The sequence below is a fragment of the Eutrema salsugineum genome, unplaced genomic scaffold (genome assembly GCF_000478725.1).
Source record: "Eutrema salsugineum unplaced genomic scaffold, Eutsalg1_0 scaffold_3, whole genome shotgun sequence".
NCBI classification, from domain to species: domain Eukaryota; kingdom Viridiplantae; phylum Streptophyta; class Magnoliopsida; order Brassicales; family Brassicaceae; genus Eutrema; species Eutrema salsugineum.
The window spans coordinates 8,929,005-8,949,889 of NW_006256756.1; the positions used below are offsets into that span (position 1 = coordinate 8,929,005).

The 20,885-nt window shown below is 41.7% G+C and overlaps 1 protein-coding gene across 1 annotated transcript; it reads right to left on the bottom strand.

The window, feature by feature from the left end:
- Positions 1 to 1,452: 1,452 nt before the first annotated feature.
- On the bottom strand, positions 1,453 to 2,771 carry LOC112085370. Its single transcript, XM_024154581.1, has 2 exons — positions 2,425 to 2,771; positions 1,453 to 1,966 (listed from the first exon to the last, which is right to left on the bottom strand). The coding sequence occupies exons 1-2, from the start codon at positions 2,769 to 2,771 to the stop codon at positions 1,453 to 1,455; spliced, it is 861 nt and encodes a 286-aa protein (XP_024010349.1).
- Between the last annotated feature and the right edge of the window lie 18,114 nt (positions 2,772 to 20,885).

The following is a 20,885-nucleotide window of genomic DNA, read 5'->3' on the forward strand; positions in this document are numbered from 1 at the left end:
GTGAGATTTAACCTCAAAAATTTTGAAAATGATTTTTGCTTGCAAGAAAATCATCAGGATAAAACATCATAACAATTCATTCCAAGCACAAACAACAAAATCAAAGCTCCACAGAATTTTCTAACATCCCAACAATGGCTCAAGAACACAACTTTCTCATGACAAGTAAGAATCAGTGTTCAAGTAACAAATCATCACAAGTGAGTTCTTTTCTAGCTATCCACAACTTAGATTCCAAGGTTCTAAACACAGTTCAATCTCATTCTCAAGTTCAAACAGAATCCATCTCAACAAAAGGGCATAGAATCGGCGATGTTCACCAAATGAACCAAACAAACTTTTTCATTCAAAAATACCTTGGAATCAGTTGAAATGATGCAAGATATGAACTCCAAACTTACAAATCCAGCAAGAACAGGCGATTTTAAGTGAGGAAGAGTGACCTTTGAGAGAGCAGCAATGGTGTTTTTCGTAAAAGTGTAAGAGAAGAGAGATAGAACCGAGTTTTTGTGTGATCCAGCCCTAGGTTTTGGCTTGTCGGACACAGCTGGAAAGGGCTGGAAGCGTTGACCTTGACCGAGGCTAGCTATGGACCATTGGGTAATGTGTGCGTGTGAGGCTTTATCGACCCGCAATAGGTCAATATTTTGGTCGATATTCTTTCGGGATTCTTTTTCATTTTATCGACCAAAACCCCCTCGGTACGTTGTTAATTTTTGTCCATCCAGCTCCGTATCGAGGTTCAACAATTCGATATTTCGGTGGATATTCCTTCGACTTTGGAATTTCATTTTATCGACCAGAATATCGAGTTGGTTGCAAGTCGATATTTCCTCAGAACCAAGTCGTTTTCCCATCCTTTTTCTACCCACATCCCTCTTAGACAGCTCTCCAATCACCTTAGAACCTGTACACACTTGAGCAGAACATCAAAACATCCTAAAAAAAAACAAAAGAAAGCATTAAAAATAGTATTTACAAAGGATAAGCTTTGGGTGTCTCCCAAGAGCACTTTGTTTAAAGTCTCTAAGTTTGACTTTGAGAACCTGTTTAACAGGCTGGTGGATCATCAAGAGGAACTGTAGAAGCTTCCTCTCTCTTCTCTGAAACAAGGTAATGCTTGACCCTTTGTCCATTAACAATAAAACCATTTCCATCCTTTCTTTCCAAGACCAATCCTCCATAGCTTCAAACATCTAGAACCCAAAATGGTCCTGACCATCTTGACTGTAACTTGCCAGGAAAGAGCTTGAGTCTAAAGTTAAACAAAAGAACCAAGTTTCCCATCTTGAACTCCCTCTTAAGAATTTTCTGATCATGCAAGATCTTGGTCTTCGCCTTGTATATCCTTGCACTCTCAAAGGCATTGAGTCTGATCTCTTCAAGTTCATGCAACTGAAGTACCCTCTTCTCTTCAGCTGTTTTAATGTCAAAGTTCAACATCTTTACAGCCTAAAGAGCTTTGTACTCAAGCTCTACTGGTAGATGGCAGCACTTCCCATATAACAGATTGAAAGGTGAGGTTCCAGTGGGAGTCTTGTAAGCAGTCCTATAGGCCCAAAGAGCATCATCTAACTTCTTGCTCCAATCCTTTTTTGAATTGCTAACTGTTCTTTCCGAGATGGTCTTGATCTTTATATTAGAAACCTCTACTTGCCCACTTGTTTGGGGATGGTATGGACTTGCTATCTTGTGTTTGACACCATGCTTCCTTAGCAGCCCCTCTAGAGTCTTGTTCACAAAATGAGAACCTCCATCACTTATCACTACTCTAGGAACCCCAAACCTTGGAAAGATGATACTTTTGAAAAGCTTGACCACCACCTTAGAGTCATTGGTTGAGGAAGCAACAGCCTCAACCCATTTTGAAATATAATAAACTGATACAAGGATGTAATGATTCCCATATGAACTCACAAAAGGCCTCATGAGCATCTTTAAACATACTTGGCCACCAGAAACCTGACTGTAACACCTTGGCAACCGTTTTAAAAGCACCTAAGTGTCCTCCATAAGCAGAACCTTGACATTCTTACAACACAGGTTGAACTTCCTCTTCAGCCAAACACCTTCTGTACAGGTGATCATTGTTGAGCACATACAGAAATGGCTCATCCCAATAATACCTCTTGATCTCCCTAAAAAATTTCTTCTTTTGATAGCCACTTAGCTCAGGTGTCTCAAGTCCACAAGACAGAAAGTTTACAATATCTACAAACCATGGCATCCTCCTCTCTCTAATTCTTTTGGCCTCTTCAAACTTCAAGTAATGAATGAGCACCATCAGTTGTTCCTCAGGGAGATAGTCATTTAAGAGAGATCTCCAAATCCACTCTTAATCTAGAAAGATGGTCTGCAGCTCCATTCTCAATGCCTTTCTTGTCTTCCACCTCCATATCAAATTCCTGCAAGAGTAAAACCCACCTCAAGAGTCTAGGCTTGGCATCCTTCTTTGTAATGAGATAACTGAGGGCTGCATGATCAGTGTACACAACAACTTTTGAACCCACAAGGTAGCTTCTGAATTTTTCAAATGCAAAGACTATAGCCAGCATCTCTTTTTCTGTTGTTGCATATTTCTCTTGTGATGAGTCCAAGGTCCTGCTTGCATAGTAGATCACATGCAACTTCTTGTCTTTCTTTTGGCCTAAAACTGCTCCCACTGCATAATCTGAAGCATCTGTCATCACTTCAAAGGGCAGTGTCCAATCAGGTGCCTGGACTATTGGTGCACTCACAAGGGCTTGCTTGATCTTAAGAAATCCCTCCATGCATTCCTCATCAAATACAAAGTCCACTTACTTGCAAAGAAGCCTTGTCAAAGGCTTGGTTATCTTAGCAAAGTCTTTGATAAACCTTCTATAGAAGCCGGCATGACCAAGGAAGCTTCTTATGCCCTAAACTTATGTGTGAGCCTCTAAGCTCACCATAATCTCCACTTTGGCCTTGTCAACCTCTATCCCTGCTTCAGAGACCTTGTGCCCAAGTAAAATGCCCTCTTGAACCATGAAGTGGCACTTTTCCCAGTTTAAAACCAAGCTGTGCTCCTCACACCTTCTTAGGACCTGAGACAAGTTAGACAAACAAGAGGAGAAAAACTGTCCATAGACTGAGAAGTCATCCATGAAGACTTCTACTTTCTCCTCAATCCGTTCCAAAAAAACAAACATCATACAGCGTTGGAAAGTAGCAGGAGCATTGCACAGCCCAAATGGCATGCACCTATAAGCAAAGGTCCCATAGGGACAGGTGAATGTGGTATTCTTCTGGTCTCTTGGATCTATTGGGATTTGAAAGAATCCAGAGTAACCATCTAGAAAACAAAAGAAGGGATGGTTTGCTAGCCTCTCTAGCAGCTGGTCAATAAAAGGCAAAGGAAAATGGTCTTTCCTAGAGGCTGCATTAAGCTTCCTATAACATCCTGTGTCCAGTTATAGTTATTATAGCTGTTAACTCATTCCTTTCATTTTTTATCACTGTCATTCCCCCGTCTTGGGCACCATATGTACTGGTGAAACCCTTTTAGAGTCTGAGATTGTATAAATGATTCTAGCCTCTAGGAGTTTAAGAATCTCTTTTTTCACTACTTCTTTTAAGTTGGGATTGAGACGCCTTTGGTGCTTACTGGATAACATAGATTCCTCTTCATGGTGAATATAATGAGTGCATAGGGAGGGTGAGATACCCTTTATGTCATCCAATGAGTAGTCAATAGCTCTCCTATGTTTCCTCAACTCATCTAACATTGCATGGTCTTGATCCTCTAGCAACTTATCATTAATGATAACAGGTTATGAAGAGTTAGAGCCAAGAAATACATACCTGAGCCCCTTGGGAAGAGGTTTGAGTTCCACTTGAGGTGCCTTGCTTGCATCTCGATCCCTTCTCCAAGCTGTTTGAGAGGCTTGTTGTGGCTGTTCTCCTTGTGGTTCACCTTCAGCATTGCTGTCTTGCTCTTTAACCAGTTCCTGACCCTCTTGAGAACCTATTTCTTTCTTGTCCGCCGAGGGAATATCGACCTTGTAACATGTCGACATTCTGGTTGACATTTTGGGCTCTTGAAATATCGACATGTCACAGGTCGATATCCTGGTCGATAATCTCTCAGCATTTTGCTCGGTCTCAAGTTCTTCACACATAGACAAGGTTTTAGAAGATATCGAGGTGCCACAGGTCAATATCCTGGTCGATAATCTATCGGCATTTTGCTCGGTCTCAAGTCCTTCACACATAGACAAGGTTTTAGAAGATATCGAGGTGCCACAGATCGATATCTTGGTCGATAATCTCTCGGGATTTTGATTCAAAATATCGACCAGATTATCTTGATTGGGCACGTCGATATTAATGCAAGAACTTGAGCTTTCCAAGCTTCTAAACCGATCACTTCCCACCTCTGGACCTTCATAATGCAGGTTTCAAGTAAGAACCAGTGCTCTCATGTGGTTTGTGAGAGTCTAACAGCTTCATGATCTCTAAAGTTTCATTCTCAAGATAGCCATGATCTCCATGTTCCTTTGTTAAGGCAATCTCAAGATGATCTTCAGTGTTTAACTCTTCCAGGAGCTCTTCAGCAAGCTCATCCATGGTCTCAACATAGAAGACCTGCCCTTCTAAAGTTGGCTTCTTCATCATTTCATTAACAGAAAAATTCAGCCTTTCAGAACCAAGTTGCAGCTCAATTGTGCCTCCTCTTACATCTATGATTTCCCGTGCTGTGGCTAAGAATGGCCTGCCCAAAATAAGAGGATCTAGTGGTTCCTCATCTATTTCTAGAACCACAAAGTCTGTAGGCACTTCAAATCCACCTATCTTCACTGGTAGATCCTCTAGCATTCCAACAGGCAGCCTCACAGATCTATCAGCAAGAACAAGTGAGATTTTTGCTGGTTTAAAAGTCTATACCCCAATTTTTTTTTTGCAATAGAGAAGGGCTTTAGGCTGACTGATGCACCCAAGTCACAAAGACATCCAGCAAACATCAAAGGTCCTATAGCACAGGGGAGTGTGAAGCTTCCTGGATCTGTTAACTTTCTTAGAATTGATTTCTTCTGAATGATGGCACTGTCCTCATGGCTCAATAACACCATACCTTGAAGCTCTTTAGTCTTGTTCAGGATAGCATCTTTTAAGAACTTTCCAAGCTTAGGCATCATCAGAAATGCTTCAATGAGAGACATTGTAAGTGGTGTCTCTTTAAGAGTCTTCTCAAAGACAGCTCTTGCCTTATCTACAAGCTGCTTTTTAATCCTGCCTGGAAATGGTAGCTTGGGTTGATAGGGAGGTGGTGGAACATAAACTTTCTCTGGTTCTGATGTCTTTTCCACCTCTTTGGCCTTTCCTTTCTTTGCTCTTTCTGCTTCTTGATCATCCCTTGAGGCTGCCTTCCCACCAATTTGATCATTGTCCTCAATGATCACTTTGTTATGCTCTAAACCTGGTAGCTCTTTGTCACTTCTCAATGTAATGGCTTTAGCATACTCTTTTGGGTTTGGTTCAGGCTTGCCAGGTAAGACATTTTGTGTTCTTGAACTTGAATCTTGATTTTGCCTTAGCTCTCAGATCTCTTGTTGCATGGAAGCATACTGACTCTCAGCTATTTGTTGACCCTAGAGCAACTTCTGTAGTATCCCACACATATATGGACCCATCTGCGGACTCTGAACTGGCGGTTGCTGGATCAAATGCTGCTGAACCATCGGCTGCTCTAAACCCGGAGGCACTTTGAGCTGTTGCTGTTGAGAACTGAAGTTGCTGACCAGATTCTGATGCTGTGGTTACCCTTATTGTTGCTGAGGCTGACTGAACTGTGGCTTAGGCTGAAAAGAACTCTGAAATTGATTCTTAGGAGCATAGCTAAGAATCAATTTCAGAGTTCTTTTCAGCCTAAGAATCTCATTGGTTTGAACAGTCGGTCACCTCACTAAAACTATCATTGTTATGCTGTTTGAAGCTTGAAATCTGGTTTCTTAGATTTGATGTCCTAGAAGTAGAGAAGAACTTGGATAAAAAGGCAAGCTTGCACTGCTCCCAAGTCTGTATGGAACCTAGAGGCAGGTTCTTTTCCCATTGGTGTGCCTTGTCTCCTAGACTGAATGGGAAAAGTCTAAGCTTGAAACTATCTTCAGAGAAACCATTGATCTTTGTGAGATCACAAACCCTGTCAAACTGGTCTAGGTGCTCCAAAGGATCCTCCATTGGCATGCCATGAAATTTGGAATTTTGAACCATATTGAGCAGAGAAGCCTTCACCTCAAAATTGTTATTCTGAATTGGTGGTGCTTGGATTCCTGCTCTATGCTGGTGTGCATTAGCTCTATCATTCTCCCCAACAAACACTGGTGGAGGTTCTTGTATCCTTTGAGCTTGGGGCTGAGGAATGTTGTGAGCCTGTTGCTCATTCCTATTAGCCTGTTGCTGATTCTGCTGAGCCTGTCTCTCTTTCCTTTGTGCCATGTTATATTGACAAAGGCTTGCTGCTCATTCCTCTCAGCTTGAGCCTCATTTCTCTCAACTCCATTACCGTGCTGAGCCTGTTGCTCCTCTTGAACCTGTTGTTCCATATCAGCTTCTCTATCAGTATCCCTTGCACGTCTATCTCTTCTTCTTCTTGGTACTAAGAGATTGATGTTGTCGTTCAGGGGAAATGGTGGACCACAACTTCTAGACCTTGATCTGGTGTTCATACACTTGAAAAAAAGACAGAACTTGAAAGTAATCAGTAAACAAAACGAAAGCACTTGATCTCAAGAAAGTATCTACGACTAATGATAGCACACTTTGGCAACAGCGCCAATTGATGACTAGAGGTTTTTGGCGCTAGAAAAGGTCATCAATGTCTTTTGCTGTTGTAGCATAAAGGGTTTATCAATCCAATGTGTGGTAGACACTAGAATGTAAGACAGTTTCTTAATTAAAGCAAATGGTAAAGTTTGTTGGTGACTTAGGCCTAAAACAAGATTAAAAACTGGAACACAGACAAGTTATAAAGTAAACTAAACAAGCAAGCAATTAAACAAGATGAGATGATATGGAATGATGGAAGCATGAGATTCTAGACATGATAGTTGGCTAGGGTGCTTTGGTGCTAAACTAGGAATGCCAATGACAATATTGAGACATGATTAAAGTGATTTAGGATTCTAATCAAGCCTTAATCTTTCCCAAGCATCAAGACATAAATCAAGCCACATACCCAATCATCATTGGAGATCAAACAACAAGACAACATTAAGGATCAATCCTAAGTGATCATTTAAGCAAATAACAATCATCATCATGGCATTAATGCATAAACCTCTAATATAGCTCTTTAAGGAATTTCATCAAACACTTTTGGTGCATGAAATTCCCAGATCTAGACCACAAGTGATATGCAAGGGTCTAGCTTAGAGATCAGCTATTTAAAGAAATGAATCAATGAATATAGCCCTAAGCACTCATAATCTAACACTTTAGCACCCTAACCTACACATCTAGAACCTCATTAGGTGGACTACTCACTAATCATACTAATCTCTCTTAAACCTTTGCAAGTAGAGTAGATTGGCATGATTAATGGATGGAAATTATGATAGAGAAGATAGATAAGATAGATTGCAGCTTTAAACACACAAAAGATCTTTAATTTCTCTTGATTCAAACTCTCAAAAACAGATATTTCTCTTCAAAGGAGTCTTTCACAAAATAGGCAAAGAAATTAAGGAGAATAAAGCTTAACCTAATGATTAATGTCTCCAAACTATATAATGGAAGGGTTTTACTAAAGAGCCAACCCTTAATAAACAGGATAGTGGCCCATTCAGACCCTAAAATTCAGACTGGATCGAGAGAAATATCGACGTGCCATATCTCGATATCTTGGTCGACATTTTTGCAAAGGATTTCTTAACAAGAATATCGACCATGGGTAGTGCTTCATATCAATATCTTGGTCGACATTCTTTTGGCGGTTCAAGGTCCAAAGTATCGACCATCGTTTATCTCGATACGCAGTCGATATAGGCGTTGAGCGGCTCCGAGATGTGTGTTTCTTCTGGTCGCCATAACTTTCACCTCACAACTCCAAATTGGACGATCTCATGTGTTCTGGAAAGAGGACGAACTTTGGTGAAGAAAACTTTGGTGCTTGGGGAGTGGAAGGTTCTCTGGAAGGCTCATCACTGTAGTGCATTGAAACGATCAAAAAGAAGCTCTTGGACCAGTGTTTACTCCCGAGACGGTATATTTCAGACATAGCTCCAAACTGGATTATCTTAGCTGTTCTGAGAAGATCACTCAAAGAACTTGAATCTTGATGAAGGTCCCGGCAACTGAATCAGACTGGAAAGGCATCATCCCACGCCATCTTTGTGACTCATCGGATCGGTCTTGAAACTGTAGCGAGACAGGTGTGCCTTCCGGTGAGCTTAACTGTCAGCTCACGACTCCAAATCTAATGATTCTACTTGTTCTGGAACCGTGACTCGATACTATCCAACTTTTCTGAAGCACCCGACAGCTGAATCGAACCGGAAGGGCTTCCGGTAATGCGATCTTTGGAGCGTACTGACACATATGAGTTTTAGCCGAGACTTCAACATGCGGGAAGGTTTTTAGCCAAGAAAGTTAACCTGCAGTACATGAAAATTGCCGAGAGAAGCTTCCCGCGGTACAGGCCATCGCCGATAACCTCCAAAAACCTGTTTTCGACATTATTAAAGTTTCATTCACCATTTCCTTCTCCTGGCTTCATCTTTTCAGGTCCAAACTGGTTTCAAACTGGTTTCAGGTCCAAACTGGTTTCAAATCACCAGTAACTCTCTCTGAAACAGCGGGAATCCCACTCACAAAACCCCAATTCCACCCAGCTGTTCATGCTTTCTTCTCTTCAACTCGCACAACCAAGACGCAGTCTGGAGAGAATTTGTGTGCGGGTTGGTCCTCTTTTTTCCCAAGTTGCATGCCCAACTCGCACAAGTCTGGAACTGTACTTTAGCGAGACAGAACTTTGTAGACCAAGCCGCATTCTCTTCTTGGTGTAAACACCGAGTTCTTGTGCAATTCAGGTTCTCTTGTCCTCAACTCGCACGACCAGGTGGCACAGGACTTCAAACATGTGTGCGAGAGGGTCTACTTCACTCCCAATTCGCAAGCCCAAGTCGGTGTAAACAGCAAGTCTTTGTGCGGTTCAGTTTACTGCTCGGCTAACTCGCATGCTCAAATCGCATACTTGTGGACTTAGCATTTTTCCTGCTTGGGAGCCTTTGACCTCACCCGGGGTTACCTTACCCGCACATCTCCACACGCAGCTCAATTCCCAGAATTTAACCTTTAAGCGCTGCGAGTTAACCAAGTCGCAAAACCATCTCGCAGACTTCAAATCTCTTCGGACCACTTTGGATTCGGGGGAGCGTAACTTCCAGGATATAGATCCAATTGGCTTTATTCCAACTTCAGTGGAAATAGCACTCAAGGTCTCAAACTTTGGTGAAGAAACCTTCAGAGCTTGGGAAGTGGAAGGTTCCCTGGACGGTTCATCTCTGCAGCGCATTGAAACGATCAAAAGGAAGCTCTTTGACCAGTGTTAACTCCGGAGAAGGTATCTTTCAGTAAATAGCTTCAAACTGGATGATCTTGGATGTTCTGGAAAGAGCACTCAAAGATCTTGAATCTTGATGAAGACCCGGCAACTGAATCAGATTGGAAAAGCATCTTCCCACGAAAGTTTTCTGACTCATCGGATCGGTCTTGAAACTGTAGCGAGACAGGTGTGCCTTTCGGTGAGCTTAACTCTCTACTCATGACTCCAAATCCAATGATTCTACCTGTCCTAGATATTTGACCTGATCATATACAACTTTGTTGAGGACCCTGTAAGCTGAATCGAACGTTAAAACTCCCAGGACAGGCGATCTTTCAGACGCATCGGATTGCTCTGCAATGGCTGCGAGAGAGGTCTTTCTTCCGGTGGCCGTATGTCTCAGCTAGATACTCCAAATTCATCAATTCCAACTGTTATGAAATCTAGACTCAAATATATTGATCTTTTCTGAAGACCCCGGAGGCCGAATCGGGCGGAAAGACCATCCGGTAACATGATTTTGGAGATGTAGCCGCACCCGAAAATTTTTGGCCGGGAACCTTGAACAGCCGGTACGTGTTTAAGCCGAGAAATCTACCTGCGGTACATGAAAATCGCCGAGAAAAAGCTTTCAACAAAGATGCAAGGAATTGGCAAATCAGCTCCTTGTAAGATGCAAGAGTCACCTCCATAATGTTCCCAAGACCAATGTTGTTAAGCACAGCTGCACATCATCATAAAGACCCATTTTTTTCAGCAGTTCAACATCAGGGTACATGATTCCTTCATGGGTCGTAGCTTGGAGCTTCTTGAGGTAATCAGAGTAAGTGGCTGGCTTTGGCTTGGTTTTCTTGACCACCTTCTTTTTTCTTTTGAGGCACAGGAGCTAGTGAACCCTCATTGTCCTCTTCTTCACTGGACTCAACACTTGGGCTCCTTTCAACCCTTTTCTGTTTCCTTGAACCCCTTGAACTTGAAGCAGCAACTTTTCCCTTGCTTTTGGACCCAGCAATAACCGCTTGAGACTGTCCCCCTGAACCTGAAGCAACTACTTTTCCATTGTCTCTCCTTGGTACTTTTGGCAGAAAAACAGGATTTCTTTTTCCCATGGTACCTGATTCATCACAAAGTCTCAAATAAAGCCATTAGCGCCATGGAGTGAGATTTAACCTCAAAAATTTTGAAAATGATTTTTGCTTGCAAGAAAATCATCAGGATAAAACATCATAACAATTCATTCCAAGCACAAACAACAAAATCAAAGCTCCACAGAATTTTCTAACATCCCAACAATGGCTCAAGAACACAACTTTCTCATGACAAGTAAGAATCAGTGTTCAAGTAACAAAACATCACAAGTGAGTTCTTTTCTAGCTATCCACAACTTAGATTCCAAGGTTCTAAACACAGTCCAAGCTCATTCTCAAGTTTAAACAGAATCCATCTCAACAAAAGGGCATAGAATCGGCGATGTTCACCAAATAAACCAAACAAAATTTTTCATTCAAAAATACCATGGAATCAGTTGAAATGATGCAAGAGATGAACTCCAAACTTACAAATCCAGCAAGAACAGGCGATTTTAAGTGAGGAAGAGTGAGCTTTGAGAGAGCAGAAATGGTGGTTTTCGTAAAAGTGTAGGAGAAGAGAGATAGAACCGAGTTTTTGTGTGATCCAGCCCTAGCTTTTGGCTTGTGGGAGACAGCTGTAAAGGGCTGGAAGCTTTGACCTTGACCGAGGCTAGCTATGGACCGTTGGGTAATGTGCGCGTGTGATGTTTTATCGACATGCAATAGGTCGATATTTTGGTCGATATTCTTTCGGGATTCTGTCTCATTTTATCGACCAAAATATCAACCAAAATCACCTTGGTACGTTGTTAAGTTTTGTCCATCCAGCTCCGTATCGAGGTTCAACAACTCGATATTTTGGTCGATATTCCTTTGACTTTGTATTTCATTTTATCGACCAGCATATTAAGTTGGTTGCAAGTCGATATTTCCTCAGAACCAAGTCGTTTTCCCATGCTTTTTCTACCCACATCCCTCTTAGACAGCTCTCCTATCACCTTAGAACCTGTACACACTTGAGCAGAACATCAAAACATCCTAAAAAAACAAAAGAAAGCATTAAAAATAGTATTTACAAAGGATAAGCTTGGGGTGTCTCCCAAGAGCACTTTGTTTAAAGTCTCTAAGTTTGACTTTGAGAACCTGTTTAACAGGCTGGTGGATCATCAAGAGGAACTGTAGAAGCTTCCTCTCTCTTCTCTGAAACAAGGTAATGCTTGACCCTTTGTCCATTCACAATAAAACCATTTCCATCCTTTCCTTCCAAGACCAATGCTCCATAGCTTCTAACATCTAGAACCCTGAATTGTCCTCACCATCTTGACTTTAACTTGCCAGGAAAGAGCTTGAGCCTAAAGTTAAAAAAAAGAACCAAGTCTCCCATCTTGAACTCTGATAACACCGTAGTTTGACCACTTTATAGATCGTTTTGAAATACTTTTTCTATGTTTTTAATTGCTTTTAAGTACTTTTATTACTTTTTTCTAGTATTTGTAGTTCCAAGACTCTTTTCAGGTAACTTAGGGAAAAGCTTAACAAAATGGATAGAAAACCAGATTTTAGCTCAGAGTCAAAACATCAGAAGTTCACCCCTGATTGAAGGCCTTCTCACCGTCTGATCCAGCTCAAATTTGGAGATCTAAAAGATGGAAGTATCAGATTTCCAGCACACTTTACAGCTTGGCAATCCAACGGTTCAATCAAAAGATACGCGAAGAGCAAGATGTCTTGTAAACCAGCCGGCAAGCATTTCAACCCGCGGCCAACAAGCTATTTCCCGCGGTCAGAAGCACCGCAACCGCGGCCAGCCATCCATTTCACGCGGTCACAGCCATCCCGACCGCGGCCAGCCAACTCCAAGCCCGAAGGCCCATTTCTGAAGCCCACAATGATTCCCTCATTTGGATAAACCCTAAGTGACGTCTAGAGATGTCTTGAGCACTATAAATACATGTTTTAGGAACCCTAAAATAAGAACCGAATCATTACTTCATATTTTTCTTATTGTTTTTACTTTAGCTTTTAGGGAGAGAGAGATTTGTCTCTTGAACCCTTGTTCTTTCTTTTTCAGTTTCGGTTTCTATTCTACTTATTAGTACTATGTTTTTGATTTCGTTCATCATGTCTGAGTAGTTTTATTGTTGGGATTAAGGGATTTTCGATGGGGATTTATATGTTCGAGGAGGATTCCATGAGCTTTTGAGCCGAATCTTAGAACTTTTTCTTCTGAATTCGTTTTTACTGCATGAGCGTAGCGTCATGAACTACAATCTGATCCAGATGCTTGGTGACACGAAAGTGTTCATCCGGTATCAGATCTAGTTTGGGAGAGCAAAACAAACATAGGAGTAAAAACCTACCTATGGGCATTTGTGAATGCTGACGAGTCTTAAACATAATGCATCTTTTCTCTTCCAGGGCCAGAGTGGAAACCTACTGGTCAGGGTTGAGAGAGATAGTTGTCTATGATCACGACAGTGGCGTATTCATACGTCCGTGACTCCAGTTCGAAAAGTTTAAGCTAAGATCTTATCAAATTTACTCTCTAGCAATGTTTTGAATCGTTCGTACCCCTGAGAAATTTTCCCTGAACCCCAACGCCTTCTTTCCTATAGATTCACACCGTTTTTATTTCAAGCTTTAGTTCAATATTCTCATTCCTTTTTAGAAGATTTTCATTTAAGCAATTAGATTAGCCGTATTTCTCGTTTTTATTCATTTTCGTTAAGTTTAGTTATTAGGCCATTTAATTCTCGTAGTTTCATTTTAGATTTCGTTTTTACATTTTAAACACACTACCAAAACCCCCCAAAAAACCGTTTGGTTCTAGACTTCCTTACTTTATATTTCTTTCGAAGTCTTTTGCAGGAAAAGATCCTCCTTCCCTGTGGATTTGATCCCTAAGTACTACAATCGATCAGCTGTGAACTTGCGGCTATTGATTTCATTTAGGGTAAAACTTGAAGACCCTCGACACACACGACAGCACACATTAAGTTTTTGGCGCCGTTGCCGGGGAAGGCACGCGTTTTCTTTTCCGTAAAACCCCAAGAAAGGTTGGTAAATCGACTCTAGAACCCCTTTTCTGCATATTTCTATTTTTTGGTTATTTTGTTTCCATTTCAGAAGATATGGATCCTATAAATCGAAATACACACTATGAGGAAGGTTTCTATAACACTCCTCAAGCCACCAGACACAGAGAGAAGCAGTACTTACGCGATCTCTACGAAGAAATTTGGACCGAAGACTACAGAACGTTCCAGAACGAGCCCTACATAACTCCAATGGCTAACCCTAGATATCCTATGCATCGCCTACCTCACCAGGTTCCCCACCGAGAAGAGAACGTCCAGCTCAGCAACAGATTGAGTCACCTCGAAGGCGTGATCAGACAGTTCATAGAGGCTCAAGCAACTGCTACAGCTGCTCTAAACGAAAGGATTGACGGGATATCGAAACTTTACAATGAGAAAATCGATAACCTAGCCTCACAAGTCAATTCAATAGAAGAACGAGCAACCAAGGACGCAGATATGATCGCTAATAAGTTCAACAGCATGGAGGAAGAGCAAGCAAAGCACACCTATGAGCTTCGCAACACCAAAAACAAAGTCATGGACCTGGATTTAAAACTTGATGATGTGGACAAAGCCCTAAACGAAGCTAAGAACGAGTCTTATGACTTTACAGTCAAAGTTTCAGAGAAGGTTTACAAAGTCATTTACAAAACCGAAGAGCTTGATTCAACCATGGACAAAGTAGTCTATGCTCTTGATGAAGTTGAAGAAAAGGTTGAGGAGATCATGCAAGGACTTGGAGAGCAGATTCCAGCAACCAAAACTAAAGACTCAAGTCCAGAGAGGAAGTACATCAAGCCAGAAGACCCAGGAGACCATCCAGGAAGCAAAGGAGGAAGCAACAGCAGCAGAGCAACTCGGAGACAAATCCCTGCGGTCGTGTCGCCTCCGACCGCGGCCAAGAAGCCCTCTCCCGCGGTCGTGTTAGGTCTGCCCGCGGACCATGGTCAATTTCCCGCGGTTGCGTCACCTGCAGTCAAGGCCAAACGGAAAAACGTTCCAAAACAGTCCCGTTCAGCTCATTCAAGCAATTGTGCGTCTGGTACACCTCCTGGGATGAATAAACCACTCCATCAACAATTGGTTTGCTCCATAAGCACCCAAAGATCTGAAGAAGAGGACAAGTCATGGCCTTGCAACATGGCTTTGTCTTGTGAAGATGAGTATGAAGAGCAATACTCTGAAGATGAAGAGTATGGGTTGTTTCTAGAAGATCCAAACGCAGGATATTCCTCAGAAGACAGCTCAGGAGAAATTCAATGGATCACCAACAACATCAGTAGAGAGAGCTAATGGAATTCAACAATGTGGTCAGGTCATTCCCTGCTCATCTAAGCTTTGATGAAATCTGGAAACTTGGTCGTTTGCAAGTCTTTTTCAGGTACTGCAAGGAGTCTAAAGAGGATATCCATAGATACTTTATGAGAGCTCGGTACATGACAACACCAGAAGCAGCTGTCTATGCGATTCACCTTAAAAAGCCGGAAGACTGCAGCCACTACACCAACAAAATCAGCAAGGAAAAGCTCGACGAATTCAATGACGTGGTTCGAAATTTGCCTGAAGGAATCACCTTTGCCAGAGCATGCAAAGACTTCATGATAAGCCACTATTTCTGTGAGAGCAAAGAATCAATCTCTGAGATAGAAAACTTGTTCAACCATTCCAGAAGAGGTAAACCTGTTCGAACACTTCACAAAATCGAAGGTGTAGGTCAGTTTCTTATCTCTTGTTCTATTAGAGGAGAAGTGTTTAAAAATGTGCTTTGTGATTCTGGAGCTTGTCTTAACATGATGTTCAAGGCAATTGCTTTGAGACTTGGGATTAAACACCTGCACAGGACTAGAGCAAAAATTAGTCTAGCTAATGATTCAAATGCAACACCTCAAGGAATAGCTCATGAAATTCCTTTGAGAATAGGAGATTGCATAATGCCTGTCGACTTCTACATTGTGAAGATGAGAGATGCAACATATCTAGTGATTCTCGGATGGTGTTTTCTAGCAACTTCCGGAGCTATAATGGACTGGCCAAACCGAAGGATTTCATTTGCTAATATCGACAAAGATGTCTTTACAGAAGCTGTCTCATACTGGCCAAACCGAAGGATTTCTTCACCGAAGAAGAACTTTGGAGTGACGAAGAACCTGCTAAGCAAAGCAAGGAGATCGAAAAAAACTTGTCTCAGGACAAGGTCTTCTTCATTGGACTAAGCCACGTCCAACACCAAAAGTCGAGCTAAACGACTTAAAACAGAAGCGCTTAATGGGAGGCAACCCATTTAGGTATTGTTTTCTTTATGATTTTTCTTTCTTTTTCTATTGATCTTTTTTCTTTTTCTTAGTTTCAGGTGTTTCTTATAAAACAAAAAAGCCCAAAAAAATCATAAAACCCGAAAAAACCAAAAAGAAGGTTGGTCCCTGACTGCTCGGCCCAGCAGGAACCAAGGAGAAGCAGGAAGAGGCCGCGAAATAAGCCCCCGCGGTCGCAGATGTTCTGACTGCAGAAACGCCTCTTCGACCGCGGTCGCGTGTTCATAACCGCGGCCAAGCACCTGTTTACCGCGGTCGCGTGACTTCTGACAGCAGCAAATGGTCGTTAAGATCAAACCCGACCCCAAACCATCCACTTCACCTCATTCCACCTCACCAATCCCCACTCCACCTCATTCATCACCCTCCACCACCTTCATCACCACCTATCACCTTCCCAAACCTCTTCGAATGAATCCGGTTCATCTCCACCAGCATCCCGGATCCAGGTAAGTTCTCTTTGGCCTTACCAATTCGATTATCTATGCATTTTTCTCATCCAATCTCGACTTGTTTCAAACTGAGGACAGTGTGATTTAAGTCTGGGGGAGGATTTCATCCCTTTCTAACCACTTTTCTTTCATGAGTCTTGCATTATCTACACCTTTTGCATTTTTCTTAAAGTTTTTCAAAATCGGTTTTCAAAACAAAATACGTTTTAAAAGGGAATGGTGAACATGAACCAATGATAGTTGACTGTGTGCTTTTAGACTGTTCCTAGTGACATGCTCATTCATGATTTAGGACTAGACTAGGCGGTAGCTAAACACATTTGAAACGAAGTACCCCAGAGGAATTTGAATGATTTCAATTTAGATGAAGGGATACACTAGCTCTGTTTTATTTGGACTTAATTTTCTCATTGAAGCATTAGACCTAGGAAACGAATCATACATTCAGGACTCCTTTATCCTTTTACCACTCTCTATTGATCCCGAATGGCTAGTTCATCTTTAACTAGTTCCCCACCTTAACCAGTCCTCTTTCAAACCACATGCACTTTTGTTTTCTATTATTTTATATGCAGATAAGTGCAAAAACGTTGGAGAGAAAGAGGAACATCGCAGTTTTCAGTCACCAAGGACAGAGACCTGCGATTTGCCGGAAAAGTTCCCGGAAGGATTAAACACAAGAGGAAGTTCAGTTTGCCTTAGAAAAATCCCAAATTTTGGTACAATCTCGTCCTCTAGTCTGTCTCCCTAAAAAAGGCATTTCTTTTTCAAAAAAAAAAAGGAAAAAATTCCTCTTCAAAAAAAAAAATGCGTTTTCAAAAAAAAGGCATTTCCCTAAACCCTAAACCCTAAACCCTAAACCCTAAACCCAAAAAAACAAAAAAATCCGAAAATAAGAAAAGAAAGGAAATAAAAGCCTTAGAGAGTCTAGAGAGTCGAATTTTAAGTCCCAAAGCAACTGGAGTTCGATTTTATGTAGTTTTGGAGACCATTTTCTGATTCCCGGAAAAAATCTAAGTCTGGGGGAATAGCTGTTCAAAACAAAGGAGGAAAGATTATGCAACAACATTTGGCAAGAAGAAGTGACTGAAAACTGTGGTCATCAACAGGTCCTTATCTCTCTTGCGGTTTTGCATATTATCTTGCATCCTCCAGATCTTCAGGTAACCCGAAACACTTTAACTCCACCACTTAAATAGCCCTTTAATGCCAAACGCCGTGTACCCTGGATTATGTCTTTAATGAGAACTCACTATTGAACTTAATGAATGTAGAGAGCTAGTTGACTGGAATCAAGTTTTAGATTGTTTAAGTTTTGCATGACGGAAAAAGTGGACTAGTATCTCTTGTGTATTGATGAGAATTTTCTAGACTAAGTTGTGGATTGATGCACTATCTTTGGTCGTAGTTTAGAGTTCATGTCTATGAGATTTGTGCATTCCCTATTTTTGGTTTTCACTTAACCAGTTTAGGCTTTGCTTTGTTTGAGGACAAACAAAGGTTTAAGTCTAGGGGAGTTGATAACACCGTATTTTGACCACTTTTATTGATCATTTTGAAATACTTTTTCTATGTTTTCAATTGCTTTTAAGTACTTTTATTACATTTTTCTAGTATTTGTAGTTCCAAGACTCTTTACAGGTAACTTAGGAAAAAGCTTAACAAAATGGATAGAAAACCAGATTTCAGCTCAGAGTCCAACCGTCAGAAGTTCACCCCTGATTGAAGGCCTTCTCACCGTCTAATCCAGCTCAAATTTGGAGATCTTAAAGATGAAAGTGATAGACAAGACTTTTTAGGGTCTCAGGGCACAAAGAGGTTATCAATCCAAGAATGTGGTGATAGACACTAAGCTATGTGATCAGTTTCTCAATTAAAGTAAACAAGAGTGATTTTTGATTGACTAATGAAAACTACAAACTTAAAACAAGATTAATGACTAAGAAGTAATCAAACAAAGAACTAAGCAAGTGACAAATGATGAGAATGTATGTATGATGATGAGAAAAGTCGTAGACATGATAGTGGATTAGGGTGCTTTCAGTGATAAACTAGTGAGCTAATGAACCATATGATCAAGAAAACCATTCAACTTAAACATCATTAATTAAGTTAATCCTCTCATGAAGGTATCAAATCCTATGCTAAAACAGTTTCTAACCTAATCATCATTAGTGAAACATGAATCAACAAGCATTGAGAATCAGTTTAATCTGTCATTTAAGCATATAGACAATCATTCTCATTATGAATAACACTTAAACCTCTAACAACCTTGGTTCAGACATTTCATCAAACACTTTTGGTGCATGAAATGCCCAGAATCTAGACCACATATGATTTGTATGGATCTAGCATTAAGAACAGGTTGTAGAGAATGGAATATGCATGATCTTACCCCTAAGCTCACTAATCTACCATTTAAGCACCCTAATCTACATATCTAAGACCTTAGTATGGGTTTACTCACTAATCATGATCAACACACTAAATCTTTTGCAAGATGTGTTGTTAATCATGATTAGAAGTGTGATTTGATGATAAGAAATGATAGAACAAGATGGTAAACACTCTTCAAATCGATATTAAACTCCAAAGCAAGGTATTAACAAGTGGTTTTTCACCAAAAAGGAAAAGGAGACTAAAGATAGGATAAGATTCTCTCCAAATTAGGTCTAAAAAGTATTTATAGAAGCCTTGGACGAACCGGGTCAGCCCGGAACAACCCGGGTACTGACCCGGCTTTGGTGAGTAAAGAAGGAGTTTGCCACGGTCTAGCAGGTTTTGGTCAGGCCGTGGCAAGTGACCGTGTCAAATCCTGTATCTCTTGTTCTTGAGTGAATCATGGTGCCACGGGTCTCCTCTGCTCGTGATGCATCGCCGCGTCAAACGCCGAAAGATTGCAAAAAGTTGCCACGGCCAAGTCCTAAGCCGTGGCATGGAGACCGTGTCAAATGCCGAATGTGAGTAAAGTCCTTCCGCGGCCAAATGTTACCTTGCCACGGTCAAGTGTAGGCCGTGGCATGAATCGTGTCAAACCCCAAAGAACTGCAATCAAGTGCCACGGTCAGATGTGGACCGTGGCATTCCACCGTGCCATCTTTCCCTTAGCATAATTTCAAAGCCAAGATAGGGGTTATCAATCTCGCATCGTTCAGAGCTCCTCGGACCACTTCGTGTTCAAGGAAGCACAACTTCTAGGGTACTGGTCCGAATGGCGTGATTCCAGTTTCAATGGATAGAGAACTCAGACATCTTTAACTTTGGTGAAGGGACCTTCGTTGCTTGGGAAGTGGAAGGTTTCCTGGAGGGCTCATCTTCGCAGTGCATTGACACGATCAGAAAGAGGCTTCTAGACATGTGTCGATTCCGGAAACGTTATCTCCTTGCTCATTGATCCGAATGGAATGATCTCGGACGTTCTGGAAAGAGGACTCTAATATCTCGGATTCTGAAGGCCCCGTAAACTAAATCGGTCTGGAAGTGCACCGTCCTTTGCATTCTTCGGAGCTCATCGGGTCGGTCCAAAACGGCAGCGAGACAGGAGTTTCTTCCGACGAGCTTAACTTTCTGCTCACGCCTCCGAATCCTATGATTCTACTTGCTCTGGAACCATGATCCAATCTTCGCCAACTTTGATGAAGTACCCGACAGCTGAATCGGACCGGAAGGTTCCCCGGACAGGCGATTTCGGAAATGTGTCTGCACCCGATAATTTTGGCCGAGGAATTCATTAAGCCGGTACGCGTTTTGGCCGAGGAATCCACCCGTGGTACATGTGGATGGCTGAGAAAAACCTTCCTGCGGTACGCGAGAATGGCCGAGAACCTCCAAAACCCATTTTCACCATCTTTCAAGCCTTGATCACCATTTCTCTTCCTGGATTCACCTTTTCAACTCCAAATAGCTCCAAACGCACCTGATAAACACTCAAAACATGCAAAGACTCATTGGGACCTAATGCATCTCCTAAGTCCTAAAACAAACCCTAAGGACCTAAAATGCATGGAATAAGATATGATTTGGAATGAAATATGCAACCTAAATGATGCAAATTATGAACATATCAGGAAGTATCAGCTTTCCAGCACACTTTACAGCTTGGCAATCCAACGGTTCAATCAAAAGATACGCGAAGAGCAAGATGTCCCGTAAACCAGCCGGCAAGCGTTTCCACCCACGACCAACAGAGTATTTCTCGCGGTCAGAAGCATCCCGACCGCGGCCAACCACCCATTCCCCACGGTCACAGCCATCCCAACCGCGGCCAACCAACTCCGAGCCCGAAGGCCCATTTCTGAAGCCCAAAATGATTCCCTCATTTGGAGAAACCCTAAGTGACGCCCACAGATGTCTTGAGCACTATAAATACATGTTTTAGGAACCCTATCGGAACAATCAATCATTAC